We start from the raw sequence: 15,726 nt of genomic DNA on the forward strand, positions 1-15,726 counted from the left end.
TTATTGTTTGGGGCTTGTTGGCTCTTACAGCTCTTTCTATAACAATGATGGCATCTTCAATGGTATAATCCTTCCAGACTTTCATGATATTCTCTCCTTTGAGGTGCTCTTCCATAGCATTGACAATCCTTTCCATAGAGCACTGTGTGAAATGAGCCTTAAAGGTCCTTATAACTCCCCTGATCTAGAGAGTGTAGTAGAGATATTGAGTTTCAGGATAAGTAGACTGCTTTGATGCCTTCAGTGTTGAACCCATGGGGTTCTGGGTGGCCGGGAGCATTGTCCAATATCAAGATAACTTTAAAAGGCAGTTCCTTACTGGCAGGGTACTTCCTGACTTCAAGGATTGATGGAACCAATCCAGAAAAAAGTGTTCTTGTTGTCCAGGCCATCTTGTACAACCAATACTGGCAGCTGGTGTTTATCTTTTCCCTTCAAGGCTCAGGGGTTAGCTTAGCAGCTTTATGGATAAGGGCAGTCCTGATCATAAGTCAAACTGTATTTGCACAGAACATTAGAGTTAGCCTGTCCCTTCCTTTGTTGCATTTTTCCTTTCCAGAATAGGGCACTTTTATCTGCATTAAAAACCTGAGAGGCAGATATCATTTCTCCTCTGTGATTTTCTTAATAGTGCCTGAGAACTGGTCTGCTGCTTCTTGGTCAGAAGCTGCTTCTCCTTGTATTTTGACATTTTCTAAGCCAAACCTCTTTCGAAAATTATCAAATGATCATTTACTGCCATTAAATTCTTCAGCTTTAGATCCTTTAAGTTATAGCCAAATAATGGCTTTGCTTTTTCTTAAATCATATAGAGTCTATAGGTATACCTTTCTTATATCAATCTTGCACTCACGTTAAAACTGCATTTTCAACACAAGTTAAAAAGGTATATTTTGCAAGGTTTTCATGCCTGCTGTTGATGTTGCAGCAATGGGTTCACAAATTTCCTTTTTTTCTTTTTTTTTTTTTAAACGATGGTTCTTATGCTGGATTCTTTTATCTTGAAATGGTGGGCAACTGCAGCTGCAAACCTTGCTCTATAGTACATATCAAGCAATTCAACTTTTTCTTCTTATGTCATAACTTTTCTCTGCTTTTTGGTAGGACTTATAGCATCACTAGTAGCACTTTTTATGGGTCCAATGGTATCATTCAAGATTTAGGGTATTACACTAAACACAGTGAAAAATACGTGAAAACCTTGAGAGATCACTTTTTACTGCAATACAGTTCTACTGGAGGGATGAACTGCTTACGTGGAGGTGATTAGCATCACATAGTTTTTCAAGTAGATTCTTGCAATACTTGCTCACCGCAATAGCAATAGGAGATGACTATAGAATTATTACATTAGTACAGTATATACAACAGTTAATTTTTATGCAGTTATGATTTAATATGACATTTGTTTACATTCCTCTCAACTGGCGTGATTATGTGCTTAAGTTTTGTTAAATTTTAACTCTTTAGAATAGATTTGTGTATATATTGTGGTAGTAAATGATAAAACAAACTAGTACCTACATAAATTTTTTGTATATATGACGTACCTAACTTTTTCTTAATTTTTCAATATTTCTAGGCTTCACGGTTTGTCTGTGTTTCAGATTGGCACTAATCTCTAAAAATGTTTTAAATATATTTATTGAAAAAGATCTGCATATAGGTGGACCTGCACAGTTTAAATCTGTGTTGTTCAAAGATCAGCTGTAAATCTTTATTGTCTTGAATTAGGCAAAGCTTTTAAAATATGACACAAAAAGCACAGCAACAACAGAAAAATAGCCAAATTGGACTTCATGAAAGTTTAAAACTTTTGTACTTCAAAGAACACCATTAAGAAAGTTAAAAAGACAACCCTTAAAACTGGAGAAAATATTTGCAACTCATGTATATGTTAAGAGGCTTGTATCTAGAAAACTTAAAAAATCCTTACAACTCAATAATAAAAAGACAACCCAATTGAAAATGGACAGAGGATCTGAATAGACTTTCTGAAGAGATATTTCTGTAAAGAAGGTATACAAACGGCAATAAGCACATAAGATGCTCAGTACCATTGTCATTAGAGAAAGGCAAGTCACAATCACAATGAGACAGTACTTCACACCAGTAGGATGACTTTAATCAAAAAGACAATGAAGAGTATTGACAAGAACACGGAGAAATTAGTACCCTAATCCATTCCTGGTGGGAATTTAAAATGGTTCAGATGTCTTTTGAAAACAGTTTGGTAGTTCCACAAATTGCTAAATGTGGAGCTACCACATACACAGTAATTCCACTCCTAGATATATGTGGGGAGAAAAGAAAACATGTCCACACAAAAACTCAAATGTTCTCATAGCATTATTCATAATAGCCAAAAATTGGAAACAATTCAAAATGCCCATCAACTGATGACTGAATAAACATTTATTTAGCCATTAACAAAGAATAAAGTACTGATACATCCTAGAACATGGATGAACTTTTGAAAACATGCTAAATATTTCACAAAATATTATATATTATGATTCTATTTATAGCGGAAGGTCCAGAATAGGCAAAATTATAGAGATAGAAAGTAGATTAGTGGTTGCCTAGGGCTGAAAGGGAAAGGGAGAATTTGGGAGTGATGTCTGAAGAGTGTAGCATTCCTTTTTGAGGTGGTGAAAATGTTCTAAAAATGATTCTGATGGTTGTACAAATCTTAAACATACTAAAAACAAGTAAATTTTAGACTGTAAATGGGTGAATTCTGTGGTATGTAAATTATATTAGATAAAGCTATTAAGATTTACTTACCTCTCCAGAAAGATGTGTATCATCTGTCGTCTAGTTTAAGGTCAAGACCCAACCCCCTTTACAAAGTTTTCACTGATTAATAGCAATTTATCAATTTCATTATTCCTATTCTTCTAATTATACACTTGTAATTTATCTTAGTACTTCTGTCAGTTGTGTTTGCCTCTCAGATTTATTAGTCATTGTATGTTTGTGTATGGAGGTTATGAGTAATGTCTGTTACCAGCATTAACCATCTCAGTGCTATACTGATGGATAACCTCTGGAAACTCAAATGCTCATTGATTATTTAGTGGGTCCTATTTTTAAGGAATCTATTAAAATGGTTGGTATTCCTTCTATTCAGTGTGGTTCAAATGTATAGCGGCTATAAATTATACTTTATTTGGTTAGAAAACATAACTTAGGTGTTTTAGAAAAGGATATACGTAAATTTTTCAAAGTCTTGCAAATACATACTTATTGAGTTCGTTGGTTTAAATATCATTAACAAGAAAAATAATTGTTGAGCATGTACTGTATATAAAGAACAGTGCTGAGCTCTAGTAAGATACGGAAAATTATTGCAAATACACCTGGTTTTTAATAATCTTACAGTCTAATTGGGGGATGGGAGTGATTTCAGAGACAAATGTGAAAAGTTCGGAATTAGCATAGTAAGCACTAAAATGAATCCTGGGGCTGTCTAGAAGATTAATAATGGCCAGAGTTGTTCAGAAAATGTTTATGGAGGAATGAGATTTTCAAATAGGCTTATTAAAATAATTATTCTTGTTTTTTAGGTACAAAACTCAAAACATGAACAACAATACATATTACCAATGTTCAAAGCTGATTTGGCTAGAACTGGAATACAGTTGCCTACAACATATTCCAGAGGAATTAGAAAAGTCAAAGTAATGGATAACAGAAAAGATCCTCCATTCTTCAATGAAGATAACGTGGGACCATTTTATTACAAACTTCCTTTTTATGATACCATGGAGCTCTTCATTGAAACATTGACTGGAACATGTTTTGAGCTGAGAGTTTCACCCTTTGAAGCTGTAATTTCTGTGAAAGCAAAAATTCAAAGATTGGAAGGTACTAGTCTTTCTTTACTTTTAGGATATGAGGATTAAATTTGTTTATCAAGAGTATACAAATAACTTAAATTTTTCTTATGGAGAAAATGTCAAACACACATGGAATTTTAAAGTCTAGGGTAATGGGCCGCCATATACCTCTTACTCAGCTTCAACAGTTATCAATTCATTAACTAACTTATTACCATTCCTGGATTTCTCCCACCCTAGTCCCCTTGTACCAGATTCTTTTTTTTTTTTCCAAACATTTTATTTTATTATTAGTTTCAAGTATACAGTACATTGGTTAGATATTTGTACAGCTTATGAAACGATCCCCCCGATTACTGTTACCCCTCTGGCTCTACACATAGCCATTATACTACTCTGACCACGTTCCCTCTGCCGTGTTCCCCATCCCCGTGACGATCTCTCAACTACTAATTTGTACTGCTTTAACCCTTCACCCTCTTCTCCCAGTTCCCTAACTCCCCTCCCCTCTGGCAGTCACCAGATTGTTCTCTGTATTTCTGAGTCTGTTTTCAATTAATTTCTTCTTTTTGTTCCTTGGGTTCTGAAAGTAAGTAAAATTATATGGTATTTATCTTTTTCTGTCTGACTTAACTTCGCTCAGCGTGATAACTGCTAGGTCCATCCATGTCGTTGTAAATAGTAGGATTTCACTTTTTTATGGCTGAGTAATATTCCATTGTATATATGAACCATAACTTCTTTATCCAGTTGTCTGTTAATGGGCACTTGGTTGTTTCCATATCTTGGCTATTGTGAATTGTGCTACCATGAACATAGGGATGCATAGATCTTTACAAATTAGTGTTTTGGTTTTCTTTGGGTAAATACCCAGAAGTGCAACTGCTAGGTCAAAAGGTTGATCCATTTTTAATTTTTTGAGGAACCTCTAGACTATTTTCTATAATGGCTATACCAGTTTGCAATCCCACCAACAGTGTAGAGGGTTCTCTTTTCTCTATGTCCTTACCAACACTTGTTGTTCTTTGATTTATTGATATAGCCATTCTGACAGGTGTTAGGTGATATCACATTGTGATTGTAATTTGCATTTCTCTGATGATTAAAGACCTTGAGCATCTTTTCGAAAATATGACTATTGCCCATCTGTATTTCCTCTTCAGAGAACTATCTGTTCAGATCTTCTGCCCATTTTAAAATTGGATTGTTTGTTTTTTTGTTGTTGAGTTGTATAAGTTCTTTATATATGTTGGATATTAACCTCTTATCAGATGTATCATTAGCAAACATCTCCCAATCACTTGGTTGTCTTTTTGTTTTGTTAATGGTTCCCTTTGCTGTACAAAAACTTTTTAGTTTTATTAGTCCCATTTATTTATTTTTTCTTTTGTTTTCCTTGCCCAGGGAGATATATCCAAAAAGAAATTACTGTTAGTAATATCAGAGCGTTTACTGCCTATGTTTTCTTCTAGAAGTTTTATGGTTTTGGGTCTTACACTTACATCTTTAATCCATTTTGAATCTATCATTATATATGGTGTAAGAAGGTGGTCCAGTTTCTTTTTTTTGCATGTATCTGTCTAGTTTTCCCAACACTATTTATTGAACAGACTGTCTTTATCTCATTGTATATTCTTGCCTCCTTTCCCAAATATTAAAGGAGTGTATAGATGTGAATTTATTTCTAGGCTCTCTATTCTGTTCTCTTGATCAATGTATCTATTTTTGTGCCAGTTCCATGTTGTTTTGACTACCGTAGACTTTGGGTAGTATGGCCATTTGAATGATGTTGATTCTTCCTACCCATGAGCACGGTATATGCTTCCATTTATTTGTTTCTTCAATTTCTTTTTTCAATGATTTATAATTTTATGAAAACAGGTCCTTTACCTCCTTGGTTAATTTGATTCCCAGGTATTTTATAGTTTTTGATGCAATTGTAAATGGTATTGTTTTCTTAATTTCTCTTTCTGAAAGTTCATCATTGGTGTATAAAAATGCCGCTGACTTCTGAATATTTATTTTCTATCGTACTCCTTTACTGAATTCATTCATCAGTTCTAACAGTTTTTTGGTGGAATCTTTAGAGTTATCTATATATAGTATCGTGTCATCGACAAATAAGTCGAGTTTTACTTCTTTCTTTCCAATTCAGGTACCTTTTATTTCTCTTTCTTGTGTGATTGCTGTGGCTAAGACTTCCAGTACAATGTTGAAGAGGAGTGGTGAAAGTGGGCATCCTTATCTTGTTCTTGATCTTAAGGAAAAGGCTTTCCCCATTGAGTGTGATGTTAGCTGTAGGTTTGTCATATATGGCCTTTATTATGTTGAAGTATGTTCCCTCTAAGCCCACTTGCTGAGATTTTTTATCATAAATAGATGCTGGATTTTGTCAAAAGCTATTTCTGCATCTATTGATATGATCATATGGTTTTTTATCTTTCGTTTTGTTAATGTGGTGTACCACATTAATTGATTTGCAGATATTGTACCAATCTTGCATCCCAGGAATAAATCTAACTTGATCATGGTGTATGATATTTTTAATGTATCACTGAATTCATTTTGCTAATATTTTATTGAGGATTTTTACATCGATATTCATAAGAGATATCAGCCTGTAATTTTCTTTTTTTGTAACGTCTTTGTCTGGTTTTGCAATCAAGTTGTAACGGTGGCCTTATGAAAGGAGTTAGAAAGCCTTCTCTCTTCTTGAATTTTTTGGAAGAGTTTGAGAAGTATAGGTGATAATTCTTCTTTAAATATTTGGTAAAATTCATCTGTGAAGCCATCTGGTCCAGGACTTTTGTTATCTGGGAGGTTTTTGATTACTGATTTTATTTTGTTGGTGGTAATCGATCAATTCATATTTTCTGTTTCTTCTTGACTTAGTCTTGGGAGACTGTATGTTTCTAGGAATGTGTCCATTTCTTCCAGATTGTCCAATTTGTTGGTGTATAATTGCTCATCGTATTTTCTTATGATTCTTTGTATTTCTTTGGGTCAGTAGTTATTTCTCCTCTTTTGTTTCTGATTTTATTTATTTGAGTCTTCTCTCTTTTTTCCTTGATGAGTCTGGTTAAGGGTCTGTGAATTTTCTTTATCCTTTCAAAGAAGCAGCTCTTAATTCCATTAATCTTTTGTATTATTTTTCTAGACTCTATTTCATTTATTTCCCCTCTGATCTTTATTATTTTCTTCCTTGTATTCACTTTGGGCTTTGTTTGCTGTTCTTTTTCTAGTTATTTTAAGTGTAAGGTTAGATTGTTTATTTGAGCTTTTTCTTGTTTCTTGAGGTAGGCCTATATTGCTATGAATTTCCTTTAGGTCTGCTTTTGCTGTGTCCCATAGATTTTGAGTTATCATGTTTTCATTTTCATTTGTCTCTAGTTATCTTTTGATTTCTTCCTTGATCTCATTGTTAACCTATTCATTGTTTAGTAGCATGTTATTTAGCCTCCATGCATTTGTGTATTTTCCAGCTTTTTCTTGTAGTTGATACTTAGTTTCATTCATTGTGATCAGAGAAGATGGTTGATATGTTTTCGATCTTCTTAAATTTATTGAGACTTGTTTTGTGTCCTGACATGTGGTCTGTCCTGAAAAATGTTCCATGTGCACTTGAGAAGAATGTATATTTTTCTGCTTTGGAGTGAAATGCTCTGAAAATATCTATTAAATCCTTCTGGTCTAGTGTGTCTTTTAGTCCCATTTTTTCCGTGTTGATTTTTTGTCGGGAAGACCTGTCCATTGCTGTCAATGCTGTGTTAAATTCTCCTACAATGAGTGTACTACTGTTGATCTCTCCTTTCATGTCAGTCAATAATTGCTTTATGTATGTAGATGCTCTTATGTTGGGTGTGTATATATTTACTACGGTTTGTCCTCTTGATATATTGATCCTTTTATCATCATGTAATGCCTTTTTTTTTTGTCTCTTATTATAACCTTTGTTTAAAGTCTATTTGTCTGATATAAGTATTGCTGCTCTACCAGATTCTTTTGAAGCAAATTCATGGCATCATGTTAATAGCGTGAAATATTTTTAAACAGTTTTAAACAGTGAAATATTTTTAAACTGTTTTTCAACAGTTTATGGTGATACACAAACTCTGTCATAACTATGTTACAGTTACTTTTAATAGGCAATAGTAATTGAGGTCCCTTTGGGAATACTTTTTTTTTAATGTGCAGATTTTCTGAGAACTCTTTTTGGCTTACATTTACATAATTTGAAGTTTCCTAAGTAGAGCAGGGTTAGTCAATATTGTATATTATCCCTTTTGTGGTTTGTATATTTGTGAAAAGTCATAAATTACCTTGTGTAAAATACGTCTTTTTCTTTATACTTTGAAGATTTCTGAAATAAGTGGTATTTGCCATTTACAGTTGTTAAAATGCAGTATTGACTGGAAAATTAAATTGCTTTATATACCACTAAATGGATCTTTACTTTTCGAGCCAGCTGGAACTTGATTGTAAAGGTAGTAACTAGCACTGCCCTCCAGCCCAGTTTAAGTTCAGGATTGTAGAAAGATGAAGAGGTTTGGAATTTTTATCTTTGTTAATCAAGAATCCTGGTAACTGCAGAATTGCTGTTCCTCTAGTAAGTAACTTCTGTCGAAGTTAATGTCCAACTGAGTCCAATGACCACATCAGTACATCCAGTAATGGCACATTAAGCTTTTGTCTTCCCAAATGATTTGGTGAGATGTGGAGTCCAAATAGTTTATTTTTGCTTTGTTCTGTTGTTGTTGTTTTTTCATTTATTTATATGATGGTGTAATAATATCTTTTTTATCAGCAAGAAGATAAAAATTCTCTTGTATTCTAAATAATTTCTGTATTTTTTCCTCCTTTCATACATTTTGAATAATCTCTGTACACCAAAAGCACTTTAGAGAACATCCTGTTTAGGTCTCTTAATGTTAGAAGAGTAAACTCAGGCTTAGAGAAGATTAGGGCTCAACCAAGGGAATTATTTAGTTACTGATAGAGTTAGGACCAGAACCAAAATGTAGACTTTTTGTCCTCTGTAGGAGGAGGCATTGTCAGGGTAAAAGCAATGGCTTTGTAGTTATTAGTTGAATCCTAGGTTAGAGAATTATAAAATGAATACAGTTATTGGGATATTAAATGAGGTAATATGTAAAATGCCTGTTGTCTTAGTCTGCTAGGGCTATACAAAATACCATAGATTGGGTGGTTTAAAGAACAGAAATTTCTTTTCTCACAGTTCTGGAGGCTAGAAGTCTGAGATCTGGACAGCCGTATGGTCAGGTTCTGGTGAGGGCTTTCTTCCTGACCTGTAGACAGCCATCTTCTCAGTGTGTCCTTACATGGCAGAGAGAAATAGGGGAGAGGGGAGATGGGGGACAGGGGAGAGAGAGGGGAAAGAGGGTAAAAGAGAGGAAAGAGAGAAAAAGAACAAAATGAGCTCTCTGGTATTTCTTCTTATAAGGGCACTGATCCCACCATGAGGTCCTTACCTTCATGACTTCGTCTAAGTATCTCCCAAAGGCCCACTGGGAGTTAGGGTTTCAAAATATAAATTTTGGGGGACACAGTTCAGTCCGTAGCACCTACCACTAGTGGTCAATAGATTTTAATTCCTGTTCTCATTCTTCATCCTCATACCCTACATCCTTTCCTTTTCTCTTATTCCCAATACTGTCTTATAACTTCATGTAACCCATGGGCAATGACAGTCATTCTGTTCTTCAGCAGGCTTCAGGAGGCTTTCATGAAAAATTATTTAAATTTTTTTTTCTGGGTGACCTTTCTGTTTTCACCAAGGAAGACATTTGGGGCTAACGTGGTGGGTATGACTCTCCGAGACAGAGGAATATGAGGTAGGAAGGATAGAAGGTAGAGGTGACACTGCTTGGTTTAATCCTTTAGGGAAATAGTTGCTCTGACAGATGATTTTTCCTTTTGGGCAGCTTTTGGTAAGTCCAAAACTAGAGCTTAATAGGAGATAGAAGGGTAGATGGAGAAGACTGTGGAGAAAAGGCTGAAGGAGTATGCTGGATGAGGAATGATGATCCTGTAGTGAGAAAGGAGGAGTACCTTCAGGGCCTTGAAGGCACAGGAGCACTGAGGCCAGGCTGCCTGATTTCACATTACTTGCTGAGCAAATTATTTAACCTCTCTTTACCTCAATTGTGCTAATTTTAAATGGGAATAATAATAATACCTATCTCAAAGAGTTGTTCTTAGGATAAAATGAGTTAGTAAATGTAAAGCATGTAGCAGAACGTTTGTGTTCTTTATCAGGAGAAAACAGTCTATGTAGATAGTGTAGTGTGTACCCAAGAATATAAGAGCTCTGACCTTGGGGGTAGATGTAATTTAGCTGAGTTTCTAGAGAAGGCAAATTATTTGGAGCTTGTCATTACCTAAAATATAGGTCTGCAAAGGAGAGTACATACTACTCAGAGGATATGAAAAATTATCCAATGGAATTTGGAAAGAAAAAATGTGCCAAGAAATGGAAAGGATTATTGTCATTGGTTCTTTATTGCCATAGGCTGTGGATTCCCTGGACTTGCCATCTAGAGTACTTATAAATTTTGGGTATTAACCTCTTATAGGATGTGTTCTTGGCAAATAGCTTCTTACATTTGATAGGTTGTTTTTTTGTTTTGTTGGTGGTTTCCTTTGCTGTGCAAAACCTTTTTGGTTTGATGTAGTCTCATTTGTGTATTTATTTTCATTTGTTTCCCATGCCTGAGGTGACGTGTCAGAAAACATATTACTAAGAGCAGTGTTAGAGAGTTTACTGCCTATGTTTTCTTCTAGGAGTTTTATGGTTTCAGAGACTTAAATATGAGTATTTAAGTCTCTAATCCATTTTGAGTTTAGTCTTGTTTATGATGTAAGAAGTTGGTCCAGTTTCATATTTTTGCATGTTCTGTCCAGTTTTTTCAGCACTAATTATTGAAGAGACTGTCTTTACCCCACTGTATAGTTTTCCCTCCTTTGTTGTAAATTAATTGACCATAAAGGTGTGGGTTTATTTTTGGGGTCTCTCTTCCATTGATCTACGTATCTGTTTTCATGACAGTACTGTGCTGTTTTGATTACTATAGCCTTATAGTATAGTTTGAGATCAGGTATTGAGATACCTCCAACTTTGTTCTTTGTCAAGATTGCTACGGCTATTTGGGGTATTCTGTGGCTCCAAATTTTGAAAAAAATTTTTGAGTTCTGTGAAAATGCCTTTGGTATTTTGACAGGGATTGCATTTAGTTTATAGAATGCTTTGGGATATTTCAACAATGTTAATTCTTCTTATCCATGAACATGGTGTATACTTCCATTTATTTGTATCTTTATTTTCTTTAATGTCTACTCATTTTGTGAGTACAAGTCTTTTACCTCTTTGGTTAAATTTATTCCTAGGGTTTTTCTTTTATGCAATTGTAAGTGAGAATGTTTTCTTAATATTTATTTCTTATATTTCACTTTTGGTTTATAGAAATGCAACTGATTTCTGAATATTAATTTTGTATCATACTACTTGACTGAATTCACTTATCAATTCTAGTTTTTGGTAGAATCTTTAGGGTTCTCTATATATAGTGACTGAAGCATTTAATCCACTTACAGTTAAAGTGATTAATGACAGTTGTGTAGTTAGTATTCTTTTATTATTTGTATTTAAGCTCTTTTTTTTTCTTTTTTTTACGCAAATAATGACAGTTTTACATCTTTCTTTCCACTTTGGATGCTATTTATCTGTTTTTCTTATCTGATTGCTGTGGCTAGGACTTCTAATGCTATGTTAAATAGAAATGGTGAAAGTGGACATCCTTGTCTTGTTCTTAATTGTAAAGAAAATGTTTTCAGTTTTTCACCATTGGGGTTGATGTTAACTGTGGTTTTTCATATGTGGCCTTTGTTATGTTGAGGTATGTTCCCTTAGTTGTCATTGTGTTGAGAATTTTTATCATAAATAGATGTTGGATTTTGTCACGTGCTTTTTCTGTATCTACTGATAGGATCATATGATTGTTATCCTTTTTTTTTTGTTCATGTAGTGTTTCATGTCAATTGATTTGCAGATATTGAACCAACCTTGCGTTGCAGGAATGAAGCCTACTTGATCAAGTAAAAATATGTGATATAATGTTTTATTTAAGTCCATTGTTTTTTTATTGATTTTCTCTCTGGAAGATCAATCTCTTAATGTCAATGGGATGTTAAAGTTCCCTACTATGTCTGTATTGCTGTCAGTCTCTTTTTATGTCAGTTAATATTTGTTTTATGTATATAAGTGCACCTGTGTTGGATGCATAAATGTTTACAAGGGTTGATTCCTTTATCATTATATAATGTTCCTCTTTGTCTCTTATAATAACCTTTGTTTTAAAATCTATTTTGTCTTGATATAAGAATTGCTACTCCAGCTTTTAATTGTTTCTATTTGCATGACCTGCCTTTTTACATCTCTTTATTTTTAGTCTGTGTGTGTATTTTAATCTGAAGTGGGTCTCTTGTAGACCGTATACATGTGGGTCTTATTTTCTTATCCATTCAGCTACCCTATGTCTTGACTGAAGCATTTAATCCACTTACAGTTAAAGTGATTAATGACAGTTGTGTAGTTAGTATTCTTTTATTATTTGTATTTAAGCTCTTTTTTTTTCTTTTTTTTTATTCTTTTTCTTAAAGAAATTCTTTTAATATTTCTTGTGATACTGGTTTGGTGGTGATGAATTCCTTTAACTTTTTCTTGCCTAGTAAGCTCTTTATCTGTCCTGCAATTCTAAATGATAGCTTTGCTGAGTAGAGTAATCTTGGTTGTAGGTCCTTGCTTTTCATCACTTTGACTATTTTGTGCCAATTGCTTTTGGCCTGCAAAGTTTCTGTTGAGAAATCAGCTGATAGTCTTATTTGAGCACCCTTCTAGGTAACTAACTACTTTTCTCTTGTTCCTTTTAAGATTCTCTCTTTGACTTTAACCTTTGGCATTTGAATAATGAATGATGTGTGTCTTGATGTGGGCCTCTTTGGGTTCACTTCATTTGGGACTCTCTGTGCTTCCTGGGCTTGTATGTCTATTTCCGTCACCAGGTTAGGAAAGTTTTTCATCAATATTTCTTGAAATAAGTTTTCAGTTCCTTGCTCTCTCTTCTCTTTCTGGCACCCCTATGATGTGAATGTTGTTACACTTGATGTTGCAGAGGCCCCTTAAACTATTTTCATTTATTTGGATTCTTTTGTCTTGTTGCTGTTCTGATTAGGTGTTTTCTGCTACCTTATCTTCTAAATCACTGATTTGATCCTCTCCTTAATCTGTTGATTCTCTAATGTATTCTTTAGTTATTGTATTCTTCACTTCTGACTGGTTCTTTGATATAAGAATTGCTACTCCAGCTTTTAATTGTTTCTATTTGCATGACCTGCCTTTTTACATCTCTTTATTTTTAGTCTGTGTGTGTATTTTAATCTGAAGTGGGTCTCTTGTAGACCGTATACATGTGGGTCTTATTTTCTTATCCATTCAGCTACCCTATGTCTTGACTGAAGCATTTAATCCACTTACAGTTAAAGTGATTAATGACAGTTGTGTAGTTAGTATTCTTTTATTATTTGTATTTAAGCTCTTTTTTTTTCTTTTTTTTTATTCTTTTTCTTAAAGAAATTCTTTTAATATTTCTTGTGATACTGGTTTGGTGGTGATGAATTCCTTTAACTTTTTCTTGCCTAGTAAGCTCTTTATCTGTCCTGCAATTCTAAATGATAGCTTTGCTGAGTAGAGTAATCTTGGTTGTAGGTCCTTGCTTTTCATCACTTTGACTATTTTGTGCCAATTGCTTTTGGCCTGCAAAGTTTCTGTTGAGAAATCAGCTGATAGTCTTATTTGAGCACCCTTCTAGGTAACTAACTACTTTTCTCTTGTTCCTTTTAAGATTCTCTCTTTGACTTTAACCTTTGGCATTTGAATAATGAATGATGTGTGTCTTGATGTGGGCCTCTTTGGGTTCACTTCATTTGGGACTCTCTGTGCTTCCTGGGCTTGTATGTCTATTTCCGTCACCAGGTTAGGAAAGTTTTTCATCAATATTTCTTGAAATAAGTTTTCAGTTCCTTGCTCTCTCTTCTCTTTCTGGCACCCCTATGATGTGAATGTTGTTACACTTGATGTTGCAGAGGCCCCTTAAACTATTTTCATTTATTTGGATTCTTTTGTCTTGTTGCTGTTCTGATTAGGTGTTTTCTGCTACCTTATCTTCTAAATCACTGATTTGATCCTCTCCTTAATCTGTTGATTCTCTAATGTATTCTTTAGTTATTGTATTCTTCACTTCTGACTGGTTCTTTATCATATTTTCAATCCCCATTTTTGCCTTCTTTTTGTTAAAGTTCTCACTGAGTTGATATCTTCTTCCTCTAAGTTTGTTGAGCTTTTTATAACTAGTGTTTTGAACTCTGCATCTGGTAGATTACTTGTCTCCATTTTGGTTAGTCTTCCTGGAGTTTTGTTTTGTTCTTTTATTTAGGATGTTTTATGTGTCCCCATTTTGGCTGCCTTCCTGTGTTTGTTTCTATGGTTGTGAAGATTGGCTGTTGAGGGGCTGACCTTATGGAACAGGATTCACTTCCACAGGGCTCTGGTTCCTGCCTAGTCTGCTCTTTGTGTGTGTCCTCCTCAGATGCAGGCCCAGGTGGTATTCTAGCTCTAGTTGAAGCTGACCACTGGGCGTGCTAGCCCAAGGGTCTCCTGGGAGTGGCCTACCTGCAGGCCAAGTTCAGCTGCAGCCTGTGTACTCCCTGGGGGCCACCTGGAAAGAGTTACTAAGCAATCCTCAGATTGCTGCCACCCGTGCTGGGCTTATAGGTGCCTTGAGATGCGAACCCAGGATCTGATGCAGGCTGCTGCTAGTGCCAGGCTTGGGGCTACTCAGCAAGAGCTATGGGATATGCCGAGGCCAAATGCTGCTTCTTTGGGTTTTATGATCCTTTGAGAGATTTTAGAAAAGTCCACAGCAAGAGCGAAGACGGGCCATTTGTATGGAATAAACTACTAGAGGCAGCTTGGCTGCAGCAGCCTGCATATTGGGAGGGGTGGGATCTCAGAGGCCTGGTTGCAGCATGACCAGTGTTAGCCAGGTTGATGGAGCTCAGATATGGCGGCCACCTGCATCCACCCATCAGAAATGGGAAGGGCTCAACAAAAGAACAATGAACTCCACCAGGATTTTTGTTTGGAATAAAGCCACTCCTCCAGCTCTCACTCTGAAGTCAGACAACTCAATTCCTCCCTGTAGGTCCCCGGTACCTTTCGAGGAGCTGCCCCAGCGCTGGAGCTCAGAGTGAGCAAGTCTGTTACCGAGTAAGTCTGCGTGCGGGCCCCTTAAAAGAAATGTCTGTGATTCCTGCAGCCCTCCGTCTCACTCAGCCATAGTTTCCACTGGTTTTCACAGCCTGAGATTGTGATGACTTCTCTTCCTGTCACTGGAACCCTGGGCCAGGGAGCCCATTGTGGAGCCGGGATCCCTCGCTCCTCTAGTGGGGAGGCCGCCTCTGCAGCCAAGTTATCCCTCCTGATTCTTGACCACTTGTAGTTGTGGGACTGGCTCATCTCACGTCCCCACCCCTCCTACCAGTCTCAAGGTAGCCTCTTATGTATGTCCCCAGTTGTAAGACTTCTCTTCCGCCAGACTCAGGCAAGTCCCAGTGATGTTTGTTCCATAGTTTTGTTGTAATTTTGATGTTGTCACGAGAGGAGGTGAGCACAGCGTCTACTTTCTATGCCATCTTGACTGGAAGCCTGGTCATATACTTTTGAGTTATTTTCTTAATGATTGCCTTATTAAATACTGTTAGCATCTTAATTTATAACAATACAGTCCAGACTTCTACCAACTTAATGTTA

General features: G+C 35.6%; 1 protein-coding gene across 5 annotated transcripts in view; it reads left to right on the forward strand.

Annotated features, from left to right (window-relative positions):
- The window catches only part of ZFAND4 (zinc finger AN1-type containing 4), an 80,513-nt gene that overhangs the window by 7,625 nt on the left and 57,162 nt on the right, over positions 1-15,726 (forward strand). For 2 of the 5 annotated variants that reach the window (XM_015593266.2, XM_015593267.2), the window contains exon 2: positions 3,570-3,870. The exons of 1 other annotated variant lie outside the window; for it this stretch is intronic. In XM_015593266.2, coding sequence (XP_015448752.1) covers positions 3,609-3,870 — 262 coding nt within the window. In that variant the 5' untranslated portion in view covers positions 3,570-3,608. Of the gene's footprint in view, positions 1-3,569; positions 3,871-15,118; positions 15,184-15,726 lie in introns of those variants that run through there. 2 more of the 5 variants (XM_025050331.1, XM_025050332.1) reach the window with 2 other exon arrangements.

The sequence above is a fragment of the Pteropus alecto genome, unplaced genomic scaffold (assembly GCF_000325575.1).
Source record: "Pteropus alecto unplaced genomic scaffold, ASM32557v1 scaffold287, whole genome shotgun sequence".
Classification (NCBI taxonomy): domain Eukaryota; kingdom Metazoa; phylum Chordata; class Mammalia; order Chiroptera; family Pteropodidae; genus Pteropus; species Pteropus alecto.